Source organism: Salvelinus fontinalis, chromosome 1 (genome assembly GCF_029448725.1).
Source record: "Salvelinus fontinalis isolate EN_2023a chromosome 1, ASM2944872v1, whole genome shotgun sequence".
Classification (NCBI taxonomy): domain Eukaryota; kingdom Metazoa; phylum Chordata; class Actinopteri; order Salmoniformes; family Salmonidae; genus Salvelinus; species Salvelinus fontinalis.
In genome coordinates, this window is record NC_074665.1 from 44,708,641 (window position 1) to 44,727,914 (window position 19,274).

Consider the following 19,274-nt stretch of genomic DNA (forward strand, 5'->3'; position numbering starts at 1 on the left):
CCACAGGAAAGGAAGACCCAGAGTTAACTCTGCTGCAGAGGATAAGTTCATTAGAGTTAACTGCACCTCAGATCGCAGCCCAAAGAAATGCTTCACAGAATTCAAGTAAGAGACACATCTCAACATCAACTGTTCAGAGGAGACAGCGTGAATCAGGCCTCCAAAGTCAAATTGCTGCAAAGAAACCACTACTAAAAAGGACACCAATAAGACGAAGAGACTTGCTTGGGCCAAGAAACACGAGCAATGGCCATTAGACCGGTGAAAATCTGTCCTTTGGTCTGATGAGTCCAAATTTGAGATTCTTGGTTCCAACTGCCATGTCTTTAAGAAGCAGAGTAGGTGAACGGATGATCTCTGCATGTGTGGTTCCCACCGTGAAGCTTGGAGGAGGTGGTGTGATGGTGTGGAGCTGCTTTGCTGGTGACACCGTTTTATTTAGAATTCAAGGCATACTTAACTAGCATGTCTACCACAGCATTCTGCAGCAATACGCCATCCCATCTGGTTTGTGCTTAGTGGGACTATCATCTGTTTTTCAACAGGACAATGACCCAAAACACACCTCCAGGCTGTGTAAGGGCTACTTGACCAAGAAGGAGAGTGATGGAGTGCTGCATCAGATGACCTGGCCTCCACAATCACGTGACCTCAACCCAATTGAGATGGTTTGGGATGAGTTGGACCGCAGAGTGAAGGAAAAGCAGCCAACAAGTGCTCAACCCTTAAATGAGTAGGTGTGTCCAAACTTTTGACTGGCACTGTATATATCACATACAAATAGAACTCAATTGACCAAACATTACATTTATTTCAATACGATTTAAATACTGTATAGGCCTAGGTAGAGTATAGGCCTACTATATTTATTTTTTAATGCAGTCATCTTGGTTTTCATTTTACACATCTTTTTATCATTCGCTTGTTCAATTGCAAAGACATTGGCAACTGTATTTGTAGTCAACTTCGTTTCCAAGTTATCGACGGTCACAGAGAGACAGATAAACAGCTTGATTATATGTTTAGTGGAGCTCTTCTGTGTATATTGTGACGAGTAAAGGCAACAACAAAAAAATCGAACAAAGCACTTAGCTGTTGAGCCTGGTCTCATAGACTAGACGTAACATAGTAAAAGTAAATCCGTTTTGTTTGGTTACTTAAAGAAAACACGGAAGTAGGGTGGTATAACGTATAACTCAAAAGTCTAGCAACCCAAAGGTTTCGAATCACGGACAACTTGAGCATTTTAGCTAATTAGCAACTTTCATCTATTTCCTACTTTTTAGCTACTTTGCAACTACTTAGCATGTTAGCTAACCTTTCCCCTAATGCTTTTAGCTAACCCCTCCTCTAAACCTATTCCTTTTAGCTAACCCTTTGCATAACCTTAACCCTTTAACCCAACTCCAAAACTTAACCCTAACCCCTAGCCTAGCTGACGTTAGCCAGCTAGCTATAACTCGTAACATATCATAAGTTTAGCAAATTCTTAACATATTGTACATTTAGCAAATTGTAAATTTGTAACATCATACAAAATGGGCGATGGACATCCACAAATGAATACATATCATACGTAAGGTAACATATCATACTAAGTGGAGTGTCTCTGATTTACGTACAGATTCATGCGAAATGCTACTAGACCAGGTTGAGCTGTTCTACCAGTGGTCTGAAGCAGTCGGCAAATAACCAGCGTTTTCAAGTGCAACTTCACTAACGATGGTTTTGGAAAACAGTTTGGAGATTAAACGATGCTCCTACGAAGGTTCCAATGATGAAGTTAAGATGCTTTTGGGAAACCGGGCTCTGGTCTGGAGCATATGTCAAACCCCAGTCCTGTCTGCAGGTTTTCACTTTTCCTGCTGCTTGATTGGTCAATTAAGGTAATTGATTAGTTAGGAACTCCCCTCTAGGTCTAGGTCTTAATTGGACACAAATTGAAAGGAAATTAACAAAAACCAGCAGACAAACAGCCCTTCAGGAATTGAGACCCTTGGCCATCTTGCTAGAGGCCAGCTCCACTCTCACTACTCTCCTGTTGACCTCGCTGTGGAGGTGTAAGACAGAGTAAGAACAGAATACAGTATTAGCACTTTTATTTGCAAATAAAAATCATTGTTGTACAAGACTGAATTTTGTCTGTAAATGTCAAGGTTCAAAGGGCAAAGTCAGTGCATGAAGTTGGACAAGATATGGACAAAACAAAATGTAACATATTATAATGTCCATAAACATTGTATGTAAAGTTTATCCACCACAGGTTTAACTGTCCAAAAGAGCAAGAAAATCATCTTCACTGAAGGAGTAGGCATTAGATGCCTGTGGATTTACAATCAGTTGTTCCATTATTGTCGAAAGACTTGAGTGATTTTTTGTCTAAGTTTGGAGGGAAAGATACTGATTTCCACCATGTAAGGGGTGGAGAATGTTGACAAGACAACCAGTTGGACTTTGTTTCTAACACACAGATGGTGTCCATTATAAGAAAGTAGAAGTCCTCATATGATTTTAAATACCCATGTCGCTGTAGCTGCTCAGTGGGTTACCAAACGATAGTTGTAACTTGTCATTTTCACAGATTGCCTGTCTCCTAAAATGACTATGTCAACAAATGACATTCACTTTCGTAGAGAATAATATTCCTCTCCGCGGTTGCAGTGCACAACACACGTCTCCACTCTCCGGTCGAGTTTACTTCCCATAATGCCGTTCAGATGGTCTTCCCTAACAAGAAGTCGGCATACTCCTTTCTGCGTAGTACGCGGTGCATTTTGAACGTGTTGGCCGAGGTGTTGGAGAAGGTCATCATTTGTTTACGCAGCTCCTTGAATGCACCCTCTGCCACCATCTGCACTCTCATTGGTCCGATGCTGCCTTTGAACCGGAACGACTTGTAGACGGCCGAGTCCTCCTGGACACACTGGTCCAACTGGTGAACAAATGCAGGTGGGGTGTGTGTGTGTATGGGTATATTTTTGTTTTGTTTGTATGTGTGTGCGAGCAAGCGAGAGGGTATTTTAGAGTATGTGTGAAAGAGAGGGAGTTAGAGATTGAGAAAGAGAAGAGGGGCAAAATAGAAGGGATTTCAGGAGCAATATATTATTTTCCATCGTAACCACACAACCAAAACAAGTTATGAAATACGTCCTCCGGGAATTGGCATAAAACAAAGAAATGAACGCGAACTCATGTTGACAGGTACTGAAATTAAACAAGTGAAACTGAACACAAACATTTCCCTACCTTGTAGCGTTGCTCTTCTGTCAGGTTCCTCACCCCCTTTAGCTCCAAAAACACTTGATAGTGAGGATCAGAACCTCCACATGACTCTCCTGCAACAGATACGTGATGATCAACCACTGCACAAATCAATCTGGAGCCCACATACAGAATGCCATGTCTTCAATGGTCTAATCGCCCTAGCATCACTCTGGGGTGAAGTTTCCCCTAGGTACAGATCTAGGATCAGCTTTCCCTCCCCAAATCCTAACTTTAACCAGTAGAGGGGGAAAAGCAATACTGACCTAAGATCAGCGTCTAGGAACAACTTTCACCCTACACCAATTGGCACTACTACAAAAGCAAGTAGAGAGCCGTCTTACCCATTATGGCGCTCTCTGCGCAGCAGTAGTCAACTAGCTGAGCCCCGGGCCACTGGCTGATGGCTCGCTTCAGAGCCCCCAGAAACATCACCTCAGACACTTTCTCCCCCCGCACACTCAGCATCTGACCCCGCCTACACACACCGGTCATGTACATAAACGAACACACACAAGCACACACACAGAGTACTTTAGAACTGTCTCACACACAGGCAGAGATACCATCCCCTCAGCATCTATCCCCATCAGCACACAGGTATTCTCACAAACCCACGTACGTACAGATAAGGTACACACCGGATGCAGTACTGTACCTGTATTGAAATTCCACAACTGGACACTGATTGTGGAAGCCAACCACTTTTACTACATCTCCCATACGATATCTATGAGACAAATAAGAGATATCCCTGTCAAATCACATATCAGTCAACACAAATGCAGTGCTTGGATAACAACAGGAGGAGCTTCAGTTAAAGGGATAGTTCACTCAAATTACAAAATGTTATATTTGTTTCCCTACCTTGTAAGCAGTCTATGGACAAGGGCAGAGTGTAATCCACACTTCTTTTTTTTTTACACTTAGCCACTGCCATTTTTTTGCCAACTTTAGCATTTTCCAATGGAAGTCAATGTACCCAATAATAGCAAGTTTTAAATTTCATGACCAAATCATCCTAAGGTCTCTGAAAGGATTGTGACTTTGCTCAGTAACTTGGTTTGAAGTTACATTAAAGTCTGATTCTTCATAACACGTAATGATTTTTCCAACCAAAAACCAATGGAAGTCAAAATACCTGATATTAGCATGTTTTAAAGTACAATGATGTTTTACCTGAAGAGTCCAGATGCGTTGGTGACGACCAGCTCATAACTGTGTCCCTCCTGCACTTCCTCCATGAGCAGTGTGTGTTTTTCGGGTGTCTCCTGGTCCAAACTGGCCTCTGGGAGGAACTCACAGAACATGGAGCGAGGACACAGCAAGTACCTCCTCCGCTCCTCCTCAGGCCACAGGTTCACCCCAATCAGACCTGCAGGGGCACAGGGATGTTAACACACAGACATAACGTAAGAGTGCAGGAACACAGAGACACAGACACACGTGTAGTACCATCTAAATTATGTTCAGTGCTTGACTTGGGCTGGTGCTCACCGGAGCTGAGCACTGGCACCTCAGATTTACTACTGCTTGAGCCCCTGCACCTCTTTAGCCGATTAGTTCAAAAGTATTGTGGAATTCCTGCACCTAAATATATTTTTATTTATTTAACAAGGCAAGTCAGTTAAGAACAAATTCTTATTTACAATGAAGGCCTACCAAAAGGCCTCGTGCGGGGACGGGGGCTGGGATTTTAAAAAATATATATGACAAAACACAAATCACTACAAGAGACAACACAACACTACATAAAGAGAGACTCAAGACAACATAGCAAGGCAGCAACACATGACAACACAGCATGGTAGCAACACAACATAAAAACAACATGGTAGCAACACAAAACATGGTACAAAGATTGGGCACAGACAACAGCACAAAGGGCAAGAAGGTAGAGACAACAATACATCCGTCAAAGCAGCCACAACTGTCAGTAAGAGTGTCCATGATTGAGTCTTTGAATGAAGAGATTGAGATAAAACTGTCCAGTTTGAGTGTTTGTTGCAGCTCGTTCCAGTCGCTAGCTGCAGCAAACTGAAAAGAGGAGCGACCCAGGGATGTGTGTGCTTTGGGGACCTTTAAGAGAATGTGACTGTCAGAACGGGTGTTGTATGTGGAGGATGAGGATAGCAGTAGATATCTCAGATAGGGGGGAATGAGGCCTAAGAGGGTTTTATAAATAAGCATAAAATCAAATCAAATTTTATTTGTCACATACACATGGTTAGCAGATGTTAATGCGAGTGTAGCAAAATGCTTGTGCTTCTAGTTCTGACAGTGCAGTAATATCTAACAAGTAATCTAACAATTCCCCAACAACTACCTAATACACACAAATCTAGAGGGGTGAATGAGAATATGTACATGTAAGTATATGGATGAGCGATGGTCAAGCGGCACAGGGAAGGAGCAATAGATGGTATAAAATACAGTATATACATGTGATATGAGTAATGTAAGATATGTAAACATTATTAAAGTGACTTTTGTTTTTAGAGTGCATTGTATAAAGTGACTAGTGATCAATTTATTAAAACTGGCCAGTGATTGGGTCTCAATGTAGGCAGCAGGCTCTTGGAGTTAGTGATTGCTGTTTAACAGTCTGATGGCCTTGAGATAGAAGCTGTTTTTCAGTCTCTCGGTCCCAGCTTTGGTGCACCTGTACTGACCTCGCCTTCTGGATGGTAGCGGTGTGAATAGGCAGTGGCTCGGGTGGTTGATGTCCTTGATGATCTGTATGGCCTTCCTGTGACATCGTGTGCTGTAGGTGTCATGGAGGGCAGGTAGTTTGCCTCCGGTGATGCATTGTGCAGACCGCACCACCCTCTGGAGAGCCTTGCGGTTGATGGCGGTGCAGTTGCCGTACCAGGCTGTGATACAGCCCGCCAGGATGCTCTCGATTGTGCATCTATAAAAGTTTGTCAGGGTTTTGGGTGACAAGCCAAATTTCTTCAGCCTCCTGATGTTGAAGAGGCGCTGTTGCGCCTTCACCACACTGTCTGTGTGAGTAGACCATTTCAGTTTGTCTGTGATGTGTATGCCGAGGAACTTTCCACCTTCTCCACTGCTGTCCCTTCGATGTGGATAGGGGGGGTGCTCCCTCTGCTGTTTCCTGAAGTCCAAGATCACCTCCTTTGTTTTGTTGACGTTGAGTGAGAGGTTGTTTTCCTGACACCACACTCCGAGTGCCCTCACCTCCTCCCTGTAGGCCGTCTCGTCGTTGTTGGTAATCAAGCCCACTACTGTTGTGTTTTCTGCAAACTTGATGATTGAGTTGGAGGCGTGCATGGCCACGCACCCTTGTGGGGCCCCAGTGTTGAGGATCAGCGAAGTGGAGATGTTGCTTCCTACGTTCACCAACTGGGTCGGCCCGTCAGGAAGTCCAGGACCCAATTGTACAGGGCGGGGTTGAGACCCAGGGCCTCCAGCTTGTTGATGAGCTTGGAGGGTACTATGGTGTTGAATGCTGAGCTGTAGTCAATGAACAGCATTCTTACATAGGTATTCCTTATGTCCAGATGGGATAGGGCAGTGTGCAGTGTGATGGCGATTGCGTCGTCTGTGGACCTGTTGGGGCGGTGTGCAAACTGTAGTGGGTCTAAGGTAGCCGGAAAGGTGGAGGTGATATGACCATTGACTAGTCTCTCAAAGCACTTCATGGTGACAGAAGTGAGTGCTACGGGGCGGTTGTCATTTAGTTCAGTTATCTTTGACTTCTTGGGTACAGGAACAATGGTAGCCATCTTGGAGCATGTGGGGACAACAGACTGGGATAGGGAGCGATTGTATATGTCCGTAAACACACCAGCCAGCTGGTCTGCGCATGCTTTGAGGATGCGGCTAGGGATGCCGTTTGGGCCAGCAGCCTTGCGAGGGTTAACACGTTTTAATGTTTTACTCACGTCAGCCACGGAGAAGTACTGGCACCCAAAATGAGTACCGGCACCTATTTTAGTCTAAATTAAGCACTGATTATGTTATGGTCTTTGCTATAATTTTGGCTTCAACCAACTACCACACTTGCATGCACACACGCACTGTAAGAGGCAGACATTCTTAATAGATGAAGCCTGTATACTCTTGATGTCACAAGGTGATGAGTCTCCTGTGCACTCACCCTCGGTGGCGGCGTAGAAGGGTGAGTAGAAGGGAATCCCCTGGCAATAGCGCTCCCGCAGCATCTCCCCATAGATCTGATTAGATCCAGAGTCCACAGCCAGCACCAGGTTGAGCTGGGGCCACAGGCGCCGCGCGATGCCCACAAAGCCTTGCTGGAAGTGGGTCAGGAGCTGGGTGGCGCGCTCCGGGTCTGGCTTCATCTGGGCCTCCAGGCTGGCCCTCACCCCTGGCTCCAGGGCCAGAGCAGGGCTGACCCGACCCAGCTTGATGTCCTCCACCAGCTCCTGCCAACGCTCCTGGGGGAGGAGAGAGGGGCGGACAGAAGATGGCATCGTCAAATATAAATAATGACACATTAATAAGAGTTCTGCAATGGAGGGTTATCCTATGTACTCTTTACATAAGAGTACAACTCTACAGTATTTACACAATATAGTAAACCAGCTTTCCCAATCCTGGTATGTGTGTTTATCTCTAGCTACAGTACCTGGAGGGCACTGAAGGCATAAAAGACAGTGGAGGCGAAGTTGGACTCCAGGGTGCCCACGCTGGGGTCTTTGAGGGCAAAGAGGAGGTGCAGGTAGAGGGTGTCTCTCTCACTGGGCACCTGGATGGGAGGTTGGCACCATAAATATAGTAATGTAGAAGTGTGTTCAAGTTCAAAAAGACACAATGATAACTTTTGTTTCCCTGTTTATCGTAGTAGCATATTTACACTTTACAATTTGATAAACATGTTTTCTGTGACAACAGCATTCTGTTTCTTCCGCCGTTATGCCCTTGAGCAAGGCACTGACCCTCTGCCACTCCAAGCATGCGTACGTTGGGGATGCCCAGAAAGCCAAGGCAAACACAGAATGCACATTTTCATGTCTCACGAAACTTACAAAACCGCACTATTCTATTCTGGGTCTTGTTTATTAGAAATTAAACGGAAGAAAACAGAAAAGACATACTACATGAACCAATAAGAAAAGTGTTTTCCTTTCCGTTGCAAAACATTTTGCTGCAGCGTGCCCTTATGAACACAACCCTGGTGCCAACCCTACCTGGAAGGCGGGTGCGGGTGTGGTGTATAGGTTGAGCATGTGGCGGGACGAAGCCGGGGTGGAGGAGTTAGGCCCAATGGGGATGCCTGCCTCAGACTGGCGAAAGGTGGGCGAGTAGAAGAGCTTGGTGGTGCGCTGGAGGCTGTCGCTGGCCGGGAACACACGCCGCATGGCATCAAGACACACAGCCACTCCCTGGGGTGGACGGACACACACAGTGAGAGAGTGTCAAGAACACACACACACACACACACACACAGTCATGACCAAAATAAAATGGTCATCCTCTCTTCCTATAAGATCAGTATTTACAATTGGATAGGTGAAAGCTTTGATTTCACCACTACAGATGCCAACAAGTAAAGGTATCTAAGGAAAGTTGTCATTGGGGCTAATAGGGAGCATTTCCACTGACTGACCTGTAGGAAGAACTCTGTGTTGGTGTCCTTGGTGCTCAGCAGCATGGCGCTGGCCCCAGATGTACCCGATGTCATGGCTAAGATAAGGGGTTTCTCAGCTATGAGGACCTTCTCTTCTCCAGCAGCCACTCGCGTCACCAGCTCACGATAGTGCTCGTACGTCGTAACCGGGTGACGTGTACGAAAGGCCTCACAGTCTGAGAACACAGAACATTGTCTGAATTGTACACTGAACAAAAATATTTAAAAAAGCAACAATTTAAACGATTTTACAGTTCATATAAGGAAATCAGTAAATGTAAATAAATTCAGTAGGCCCTAATCTATGGATTTCACGACTGGAAATACAGATATGCATATGTTGTTCACAGATACCTTACAAAACATTAGGGGCGTGGATCAGAAAACCAGTCAGTATCTGGTGTGACCACCATTTGCCTCATGCAGCGCGACATCTCCTTTGCATATAGTTGATCAGGCTGTCGATTGTGGCATGTGGAATGTTGTCCCACTCCTCTTCATTGGCTGTGTGAAGTTGCTGGATATTGGCGGGAACTGGAACACGCTGTCGTACACGTCGATCCAGCGCATCCCAAACATGCTCAATGGGTGACCTTGTCTGGTGAGTATACAGGCCATGGAAGAACTGGGACATTTTCAGCTTCCAGGAATTGTCTACAGATCCTTGCGACATGGGGCCATGCATTATCATGAAACATGAGGTGATGGCGGCGGATAAATGGCACCAGAATGGGCCTCAGGATTTCGTCACAGTATCTCGGTGCATTCAAATTGCCATCGATAAAATGCAATTGTGTTCGTTGTCCGTACCTTACGCCTGCCCATACCATTACCCAGTGTTGTGTTCGAGACCACTTCAATCGAGACCGATTCAAAAACAAGACCGGAAAAATGTGAGTCCAATTCAAGAACATGATTGTAATTTTGTTCAAAATGTCCAGTATTTCTGTGTTCATATGGATTCTTTAGACAGTCAGAATAGTGAAAAATGGATGCTGAGGGAAAATAAACACATTTTTACTAACCCAAACATAGTGGATAACAAATGGGCCTTCTATGCCTTTAGAGAAAGGCTAAGGATTTAAAAAATAATGATTCTAATAATAGAATAATCATCATATTCTTATTTTCAATTATGTTCTGATTTAATCTTTTCAGTTTTTGTTGGAAAGGTGAACAGGTGGACACTGAAAAGAAAAAAATATCCAATCAGAATTTTTCTTTGCTGGTCTCTGGGGAGATAAATCTAGCTAGCTAAGTCATTGGCTAGGCCACCAGAAGCTAGATAAAAGGCATCTGCCATTCAAGAAATGTTGCCCTTATACAGTTGAAGGACAACCGGTCTCTGCACAATAGCGAGCAGTAGTATTCCCACGATCTAGCTAGCTAGCTTTGGTTGTTGGTTAGTTTGCAGCGGCTGCAGTAGGTGTAATCAAAGAGGATGTTGTTGCTAATTTGTTAGCTTCTCCCTTTTCAAGAATAACTTTCAACAAGAAGTTAAGCTTCAAATGATCATCATCTGGTGAGTGGAACTGTTATTTTTATTGCAACGTGCTTGCTGTTAGCCATCTCTTTGAAAATAGCTTAGGTGTGAAACATTGTTGAATTTAAAGTGGAACTGACAGCATTTTAGCAACATGAAATCTTATTACCATCTGCTCATATACACCCCCAGGAAGAATATGACACATAAAAAAACAAAATTCTGACAAGCGATCACTTAGATATGGTCATTTTCAAATTTTCATAAATTCTTAGAATGTTTGGGAATTAGGTATACTGAGGCATTTGTGAAAATTCTATAACATTATAGAGTGGGAAAGCGGGCGTGCGTTTGGATAATTAATAGACACTGCAGTAAATAAAACACACCTGTCTTGTCCAGGACCGGAGTCTACACAGACTGGTGCGCTATAGCCTAATCAGAGCTACAGTAGACCTTTATACAAACACGCCATTTGCCACACGGGCCTGCCATTATTCACTTTGAACTGGACTGTTACAGGCAGTTGCAACAGCGCGACTTTACATCATTAGAGCGCAATCGCCAAAAGCCACAAAATACCTGAATGGATTTCTGCAAATATGTAAACACCACAGGAGTCCTCTTACATTTGTGAATTTTACAGTCCTATCAATCAAACAACCATGAAAAGGTAGGCTCTCTCTCCCCCAGTTATGCACGTCAACAACTAATGCTTGCAGAGCAAGATGAGCTAAAATCTAATGAAGGGATATTTGATAGACACTCTCAAACTTTTTCACGTAGTTGGCAGTTAAAATGACACTGATAAATGGGGAATTGTAGCCTCCTCGTCCTTCTGCAGCTTGCTTGCCAACGCATGCTCGTCCCAACCAAGCACCCACGCTAACTGGGTAAAGTTGGCTAGCTTGCTAGCTAGCTACTTCCAGACACAAAAGAGAGAACATCTCACTCTGACCATTTTACTTGCTGTAGCAGAGCTGGTTCTGTTGTTTACATGTTATCTAGAGCATTCTTGACTAACTATTATTTTTTTTGGTCTACATTTACTGACACCGGTCATATTCAGCAGGTGTTGCACGTTCATGAATTCATCTGTTGTTCTGCGCTCTGGCACACACAGACGAGAGTGCTCCAAAATTGGAGTAGATAGCCAGAGTGGATTTGCGAACACAAGAGATATGCTAAATGTATAACAGTCGCTCAAGTTCTTGCTAGCTAACCAAATGACACCTGTATCTCTAGCTGTGTATAGCCGTCAAAACTATATGACGGGAAGAATTCTGTTACTCAGCCACTCCTCCAATGGCATGACATGACATCCTCCGATCATCTAGCTAACTTTAGGCTCTGTGTTTTTAAGTTTGCTACATAAATAGATACGCTAACCCATTAGCCATGTTATGACTGACTTGTGATCATTGCCCTTGCTAGTTTGATTGTATTTACATTCCCAGCTTTAGTTACATTTGTCTGTGTTTGTCCAGAATATTGAGTCATTGAAACTGAAACAGTGCATCCCAAATCGAGGCAGCAAATAATGTACCAGGCCAGCTGGGATTTACAACCTGATAGCAATATTTTTGGGGCTACCAAGAAATGTATTGGTGAATTATATTAATCATGCATTGAACTGCATCCATCTATTCTGACAACAATACCTTGGTGTACGTCATGGAACGTTGTGTCAAATGGAACCTATTTTTAAAACTTCTTATAAAGTTGGTTTTGTGGCATAAACTGGGAATTTGATATTTTTGACTGAAATTATGGTTGTCTGTTTTTTTATTTCACCTTTATTTAACCAGGTAGGCTAGTTGAGAACAAGTTCTCATTTACAACTGCAACCTGGCCAAGAAAAAGCACAGCAGTTCGACACATAAAACAACACAGAGTTACACATGGAATAAACAAACATACAGTCAATACAGTAGAAAAAAAGAAAAATATATATACAGTGAGTGCAAATGAAATAAGCTAAGGGAGGTAAGGCAATAAATAGGCCATGGTGTCAAAGTAATTACAATATAGCAATTAGTCATTGGAATGGTAGATGTGCAGAAGATGATTGTGCAAGTAGAGATACTGGGGTGCAAAGAAGCAAGATAAATAAATAAATACAGTATGGGGATGAGATAGTTGGAAGGGCTGTTTACAGATGGGCTATGTACAGGGGCAGTGATCTGTGAGCTGCTCTGACAGCTGCTTAAAGCTAGTGAGGGAGGTAAGAGTCTCCAGCGCTAGTGATTTTTGCAGTTCGTTCCAGTCATTGGCAGCAGAGAACTGGAAGGAAAGGAGGCCAAAGGAGGAATTGGCTTTGGGGGTGACAGGTGAGATATACCTGCTGGAACGTTTCATGTTTGCAAAGTAGTTAAAATGATGTCAGTTCCACTTTAAAAACTTTAGGTCACCAGTTACTTTGTGTGCTAAACGCAAAATGTTTTTATTAATGGTTGTGTTTTTGTATTCTTATGATTAGGATCTACTGGCTTATTATGTCTGAGTTCATCCTTTTAACATCATGATGTGTGTGACTGCTGTCTTTCCATCAGCCCTATGCAGTGGTGTAGTGGTGCCTGAAGAAGTGGGTATATTCTAATTTTGCCAAACGTTCCCAAATGGCCCATTCAGTGAAGGAAAGGTGTCGAAAATTCTGTTTTCCTATGTTTTTTTAATGAGTTTTCCTACAGATTAATCAGATTGTCACTCTCAAATTTCACTTTTTTTTAATAGAAAAAAATACAAAATGTGATACTAAGTCCACAAAAATGCTTAATAAACCACATCAATCTGATTGGGTGGGCCTGTCAGGGCCTGGCTCCCCAGTGGGTGGGCCTCTGTCCACCCAGGCCCATCCATGTTGACGCTCCTGATGCAAACAGCACATGATTACAATAGCCCATCACAAATAGCCTATTAACCAACATTTCGGACTAAACATTTTCAACACATGATTTGCATATCCATTGTTGCCTTAGTTAGCATTTACTGGCAGATAACGTAAATTGAAACCCTACCAGCTACCGATGCCATTCTTCTGGGAACTGCTCCATCCCAAAACCAGTTGGGCGCTTCACACGCTTGCTGCCTTCAGATGATATTCTGCTGAAACTAGGCTGTGTCCATGTGAATATATATATTTCACGTGCTTTACGACTGTGTAGGGTGCTTTGTGCATGATTTCTCTATTGTACTACATAATTGATAAGTCACATACATCCACTACACTACTTTGATACGCATCAATAGGGATTAAGTGAGTAGAAGCAATGCCCACTGAAAAAAAAATGCCCACTACACCACTGGCCCTTTGTGTTTTATAAAAAGAGAAGGTAATACACAGCACAGAGGACAAGAGATCAATAGACTACTAAAGGTCAAGAGGACTAAAAGTCAAAAGAGTACTAACAATCAATGGAAAGTGTTTTTTCTGTAATAGGGGATTAATGATCAATGGGTCAGATACATGGGAGGAGTTTCACTCAGGGACTCATAGCTACATTGCAAGTTCATTGGTCCAAATTGGTTATACATTGAGCCTGAAATAGGATACATCTTATTTGGCCATTGGCCCAGTTGTATTGCAAGGAATTCTAATTGATCAACCACAGGCTAGGGCTGGGTTATAAAACTACATCCTGTCCCTTTGTTCGAAGGAGAATCACTAAGGACATCTACCTCTCAGCATAACATCTATGATTTGTCCTCTTTGAATAAACCTATTTTCTTCCCCCTGATTTGCTTTGGGGTCTGTGTTATTGAAGAGTAACATCAACGGCTAACAATATTAATGTTTCAAGAAAGGAGTGTATATATTTGGCCTGGCGAATCGGTTTTATGCGCTGACTGAATGGAACCTGAGAATTATGAGTTTTTTTTACTCCAGATGGTCTCGGCAAGAAACTATGAATCCTCACTGTCCGCGAAAGACAGAGTACAAATGTATCCAACACAGAGACAAGACCGAGACACCCAATACATGGTCTCGAGACCGTTTGGTCTCGAGTAGTACAACAAAAAAAAGCCATATCTCAGACTGGCCAATAAAAAGAAAAGATTAAAATGGGCAAAAGAACACAGACACTGGACAGAGATGGCTTTTTCTTTGCAACTCTGCCTAGAAGGCCAGCATCCCAGAGTTGCATCCTCACTGTTGACGTTGAGACTGGTGTTTTGCGGTTACTATTTAAAGAAACTGCCAGTTGAGGACTTGTTAGGCGTCTGTTTCTCAAACTAGACACTAATGTACTTGTGCTCTTGCTCAGTTGTGCACTGGGGCCTCCCACTCTTTCTATATTGGTTAGCGCCAGAACAGCGCTGTTCTGTGAAGGGAGTAGTACACAGTGTTGTACGAGATCTTCAGTTTTGGCAATTTCTCACATGGAATAGCCTTCATTTCTCAGAACAAGGATACTGACGAGTTTCAAAATAAAAGTTTTCTTTGTTTCTGGCCATTTTGAGCCTGTAATTGAATCCACAAATGCTGATGCTCCAGATACTGAACTAGTCTAAAGAAATTCCGTTTTATTGCTTCTTTAATCAAAACAACAGTTTTCAACTGTGCTAACATAATTGCAAAAGGGTTTTCTAATGATCAATTAGCCTTTTAAAATGATAAACTGGATTAGCTAACACAATGTGCCATTGGAACACAGGAGTGATGGTTGCTGATAATGGGCCTCTGTACGCCTATGTAGATATTCCATAAAAAATCTGCCGTTTCCAGCTACAATAGTCATTTACAACATTAACAATGTCTACACTGTATTTCCGAACAATTTAAGGTTATTTTAAATGGACAAAAAGATTGCTTTTCTTTCAAAAACAAGGACATTTCTAAGTGACCCCAAACTTGAACGGTAGTGTACCTTTAATGCCTATTGATGAAGGTATCTTCCATATCAACGAAAATTAATAATAAAGCTTAAATTACCACACACCTTTAGCACAGTCTTTGCCTTTAGGGTTAGCTCCACGTTGCAGCACGTGTTTATGGAAGACAAACGGAAGACCGAGGCGACCACTTATGCTAATTAGCTATCTAGCATTAACATCTAGCATGCTCCGAACACCTGTGTGTAACAGAAGAAGGCCGCCCGAAATGTGTTGTAACTGAAAAATACTGTCGCCCGAAACTGTGATAAAGCGGGTTAAAACAGTCTACACAAAGAGTATATTTTGCATTTGTGAAATTATTTCATTTTGATGTGATATAAAAAGGGCTTTATTTCTAGAATCGTATAGCAATCGAGAATCCATTAACGTTTAGATGGAGTATTTGAATGGCTCTGGCAGCCAAAACAGTCTACCTCTGGAAAAACAAACATCTTTGCAGGTTGTACAATTTTAGCCTACTTATGCCACGATTTTGCCGTCCCAGACCAAATTTCCTCGTAGACAAATTCTTAGGTTGTAAACAATTGTCAGACGTCTTGGCTCGTTCACTGTGACATGGTCTAAGTCTGCAAATTAAAGGCTCCGACAAAGTTGTAGCATGGCGGTTTTTGGTTATAAAACTAATATTTATCGAACAAAAAGAACATTTATTGTGTAACTGGGAGTCTCGTGAGTGCAAACATCCGAAGATTATCAAAGGTAAGCGATTAATTTTATTGCTTTTCTGACTTTCGTGACCATGCTAATTTGGAGCTAGCTGTTCTTACTGTTTTGTCTAGTGATTGATAAACTCACAAACGCTTGGATTGCTTTCGCTGTAAAGCATATTTTCAAAATCTGACACGATAGGCGGATTAACAACAAGCTAAGCTGTGTTTTGGTATATTTCACTTGTGATTCTATGATTATAAATATTTTTAAATTTGGCGCTCTGCAATTCAGCGGTTGTTTACGAAAATGATCCCGTAATCGGGATCTGTGCATCAAGAAGTTAAAAGAACTGCGGGAAAACAGTGCCCGACAGGCGGGATATATTTTTAAGTTAGGACAGGCAGGACGCTGGGGTGCTCCAGTACAGTAGGTGGCGTTAATGCACAATAATGTAACGTTGGATGCCACAGATGAACACCATTGAAGAAGGGACGGTGGCAGCTAGCTAGTCATACACCGATGGACAATATCCATTTCCCCACCTCTTCATCTGAAGGGTTCATCCGCAGCTGGCATCCAACGTTGTGCATTAACGCCACCTACTGTACTTGAACGCCCCTGCCTCACACCTGTCTTAAGTTAAAAATAGACCAATAGAAGTATAAAGAGGGGTTCCGGCAGATGCAGGAATACCCAGAATTGCGGTGCAAATGCAGCCTTCTCTGAGCTGCTGGCACAGATCAAATACACTGCTGCAGTTGACGTAGCCTAAATCGGCTGACCAGTCTCGCAAACCAATCTCAGAATGTGACTGCAGAACTGACACAAATCATACTACCTGGCCAGGTTGGTTGATAGTACGTTTTGCGTCAGTTCTGCCATCAACCAACCTGGCCAGATAGTATGATTTGCATCAATTCTGCCATCTGGCCAGGTTGGTTGATGGCAGAACTGATGCAAATCGTACTATCTGGCCAGGTTAGTTTCAATATTTTAATTTGGTAACATCAAGACGTAATGGTAAAAGACTGAACCCGATTTACAGTCTGAAAAGGCTTTAGTAATGGTAGGCTCATCTTCACTACTTTTAAAAGAGTACATTCTTGGGCTAGCCTACATCATACAATTTATTGCAATTTGAGGAAATGTGATGTGAGTTATCGCAAGCATGTCATCAGAAAGTAGAGGCAGTCGATCACTTAGCAAAAAGTTACATCACTGGCATAATGACCTTACATCACAAGCTTTTGCTGAGGTCGAATATGCTGAGAGCAGAACGTGCATGGTCATTGGTGGCTATATTGTGCAAGTGAACAAATGTGTCTTATTATGCAAGTGTCTTATAAATACGTGGAATGTTTACCTTTAATTGAGCTAAAATCATACTGCTTTCCATAACACGTGTCCGCGTTCTTGCGCAGGCGCTTTAGAAGAGTTTCCTCTTGAACTTGCCGTATATTCAGAGTATCGGCTTCCAGTTTCCCTCTTTGCCGCTTACCCAGCCAACCCACAGCCTTCACGGCAAAATACTGGCTTAGCAGACTGCTCAAAGTCCGGTTCTCTCCTTTCACTTTCGAGCTTATGTCCCTCCAAAGCAGCGCCATTCCACCCAAAGACAGGACTCCAAGCACACTGGGCAAAGGACGCAGCATCCCGAGGAGCTCTGTTACACAAGGTGGAAAGCACAGAATCGGTCACGCGAGAGCGCTGTTGGTCTACACACATCCATAACAATCAGTCGATAAACATGATCAATCTACATTCGTCAGAAATAGCAATAGGCTGTTCATATTCGATTAAGTTGTTTCTGAACATAGACTAAGAAGTTATTTTTCACCAAGAAAAAAAACAATATTTAAAAGGGCTATCACCATGGAAGCGCACATACATCACCGCTAGGCTATTAGTTCAGTAGTCAAAGCAATGGTTCACTTCAAATATTCATAATGTAGCTTACCAAGACTTTGTCCAGTGGCTATAATAATGGAGAGAATTGTAATGACTAATGCACAACAAATCAATTTCGAGCGCACTAATATAGCCATCGAACTGATCAACTCATAAAACATTTCAAAATAAGATAAAAGGTTTTCGTTCACGTTAAAACGGTAAATTTGTTAACTTTAACGAATGGAAAAGCATTGTCCAGTCCGTTAACTAAGTTTAAAACATGAGGATTCTTCACTTTGCAAGATGTTTTAAAGCAAGAATTTCACTTCCTTGTTTCGACCGGTCACCAAAGATGTTCTATTATATAGACAAGATGGTCGAGTGGCCACTAACAATGGACATTTCGTCAAAGATAGAAGGGAGGCGAGATCACATGGGACCATTCTAGCAAAGATTTGTATGACTAAACTATCTGTGATTCTAGTCAATGAGAGGGCAGATACGCATGTCAGGCACAACTGCAATATAAAGTATTTTTTTTTAAGTTGCCGAAATGCCACGGTCGTCCACGTATATCAGTGCATTCGCAACATATGTTTACACATATGAATATTACACAACCTAACATTTACGACACTTATATTCGATCAAATAAGCCTCACATAGCAAATTAGTAATTACATTTTTTGTTGACCTCCATACAAAAATTCCTCACTTCATGGTCTTATTTGTGCAGACAAATTTTGGGCGGAGTATACCCCTCTCGCTTCGCCTCTTCCTCTCTGCTGATTCTTCTTCTTCTTCTTCTTTGAAGTTTATTGGCAGACTACAACATATAAACTGTATTGCCGCCACCTACTGTACTGGGTAGTGAACGAGAAAATAAAACAATCCATTGCGGGTAAAAGGCGGAGAAAACGACATGCAAATACAAACATAGACAATTCCACTCCAATCCAATCCACATTTGAACAGCAGCAAATGTCTCTCCACTTACTCTGACTTACTACTTAAGGCTGCTTTTCAACGAGTGCTTGCAGTATTTGTGTTGGTTGGATTTTAGGTGTCAAGAACATGGCTGTTTGAATGTTAAATGACGAGACAGGGGCACCTGGAGAGACATCAGACCGCAGCCCAGCATTCACAGCAGGAAATTCTGGGCCCTGACATCCTCCTCCTCCATGGTGTCAGGCCTCAGGGCAATGGCTAGCATTTGAGATATAAATTTGACCCCCCCCCATGATATGTTACGTTATATTACATTACAAATGGATTAGTGGTCGTACAATATCATAGGAATTGGAGGTAGAGGTCTTTTCGGATCCCAAAATTGAGATCTGAACCTAATTGTATCTGTAATATTCCCATCCGAGACCGACAGCACCCAGTCATTTTCCCCTCAAAATCAATACCAATCTGATTTAGATCTGAGGTATACCAGATCCCAGTGGCAATTTTAGCATGTACATCTTGGTGGGGCAA

General features: G+C 42.6%; 1 protein-coding gene across 2 annotated transcripts; it reads right to left on the reverse strand.

Moving 5' to 3' along the window:
• Positions 1-2,082: 2,082 nt before the first annotated feature.
• On the reverse strand, positions 2,083-18,574 carry ghdc (GH3 domain containing). Of its 2 annotated transcripts, none has more exons than XM_055922768.1 (11): positions 18,474-18,574; positions 17,266-17,565; positions 8,852-9,048; positions 8,433-8,627; positions 7,871-7,990; positions 7,382-7,679; positions 4,441-4,636; positions 3,920-3,991; positions 3,606-3,739; positions 3,247-3,335; positions 2,083-2,932 (listed from the first exon to the last, which is right to left on the reverse strand). In XM_055922768.1, the coding sequence occupies exons 2-11, from the start codon at positions 17,552-17,554 to the stop codon at positions 2,714-2,716; spliced, it is 1,809 nt and encodes a 602-aa protein (XP_055778743.1). In that variant the 5' UTR covers positions 17,555-17,565; positions 18,474-18,574; the 3' UTR covers positions 2,083-2,713. The 2 variants fall into 2 exon arrangements, with proteins under 2 accessions (XP_055778743.1, XP_055778733.1); XM_055922758.1 differs by lacking the exon at positions 18,474-18,574 and adding an exon at positions 17,860-18,166.
• Between the last annotated feature and the right edge of the window lie 700 nt (positions 18,575-19,274).

Bases quoted from the DNA above. Each gene is read 5' to 3' on its own strand.
- ghdc (XM_055922758.1), bottom strand. From the start codon at position 17,971: ATGTTTTATGAGTTGATCAGTTCGATGGCTATATTAGTGCGCTCGAAA. The intron at 8,628-8,851 runs GTCAGTCAGTGG...CGTCCACCCCAG, and splicing joins ACACAGAGTTCTTCCTACAG to GGAGTGGCTGTGTGTCTTGA. The intron at 3,992-4,440 runs GTAAAACATCAT...TTTGTCTCATAG, and splicing joins AACGCATCTGGACTCTTCAG to ATATCGTATGGGAGATGTAG.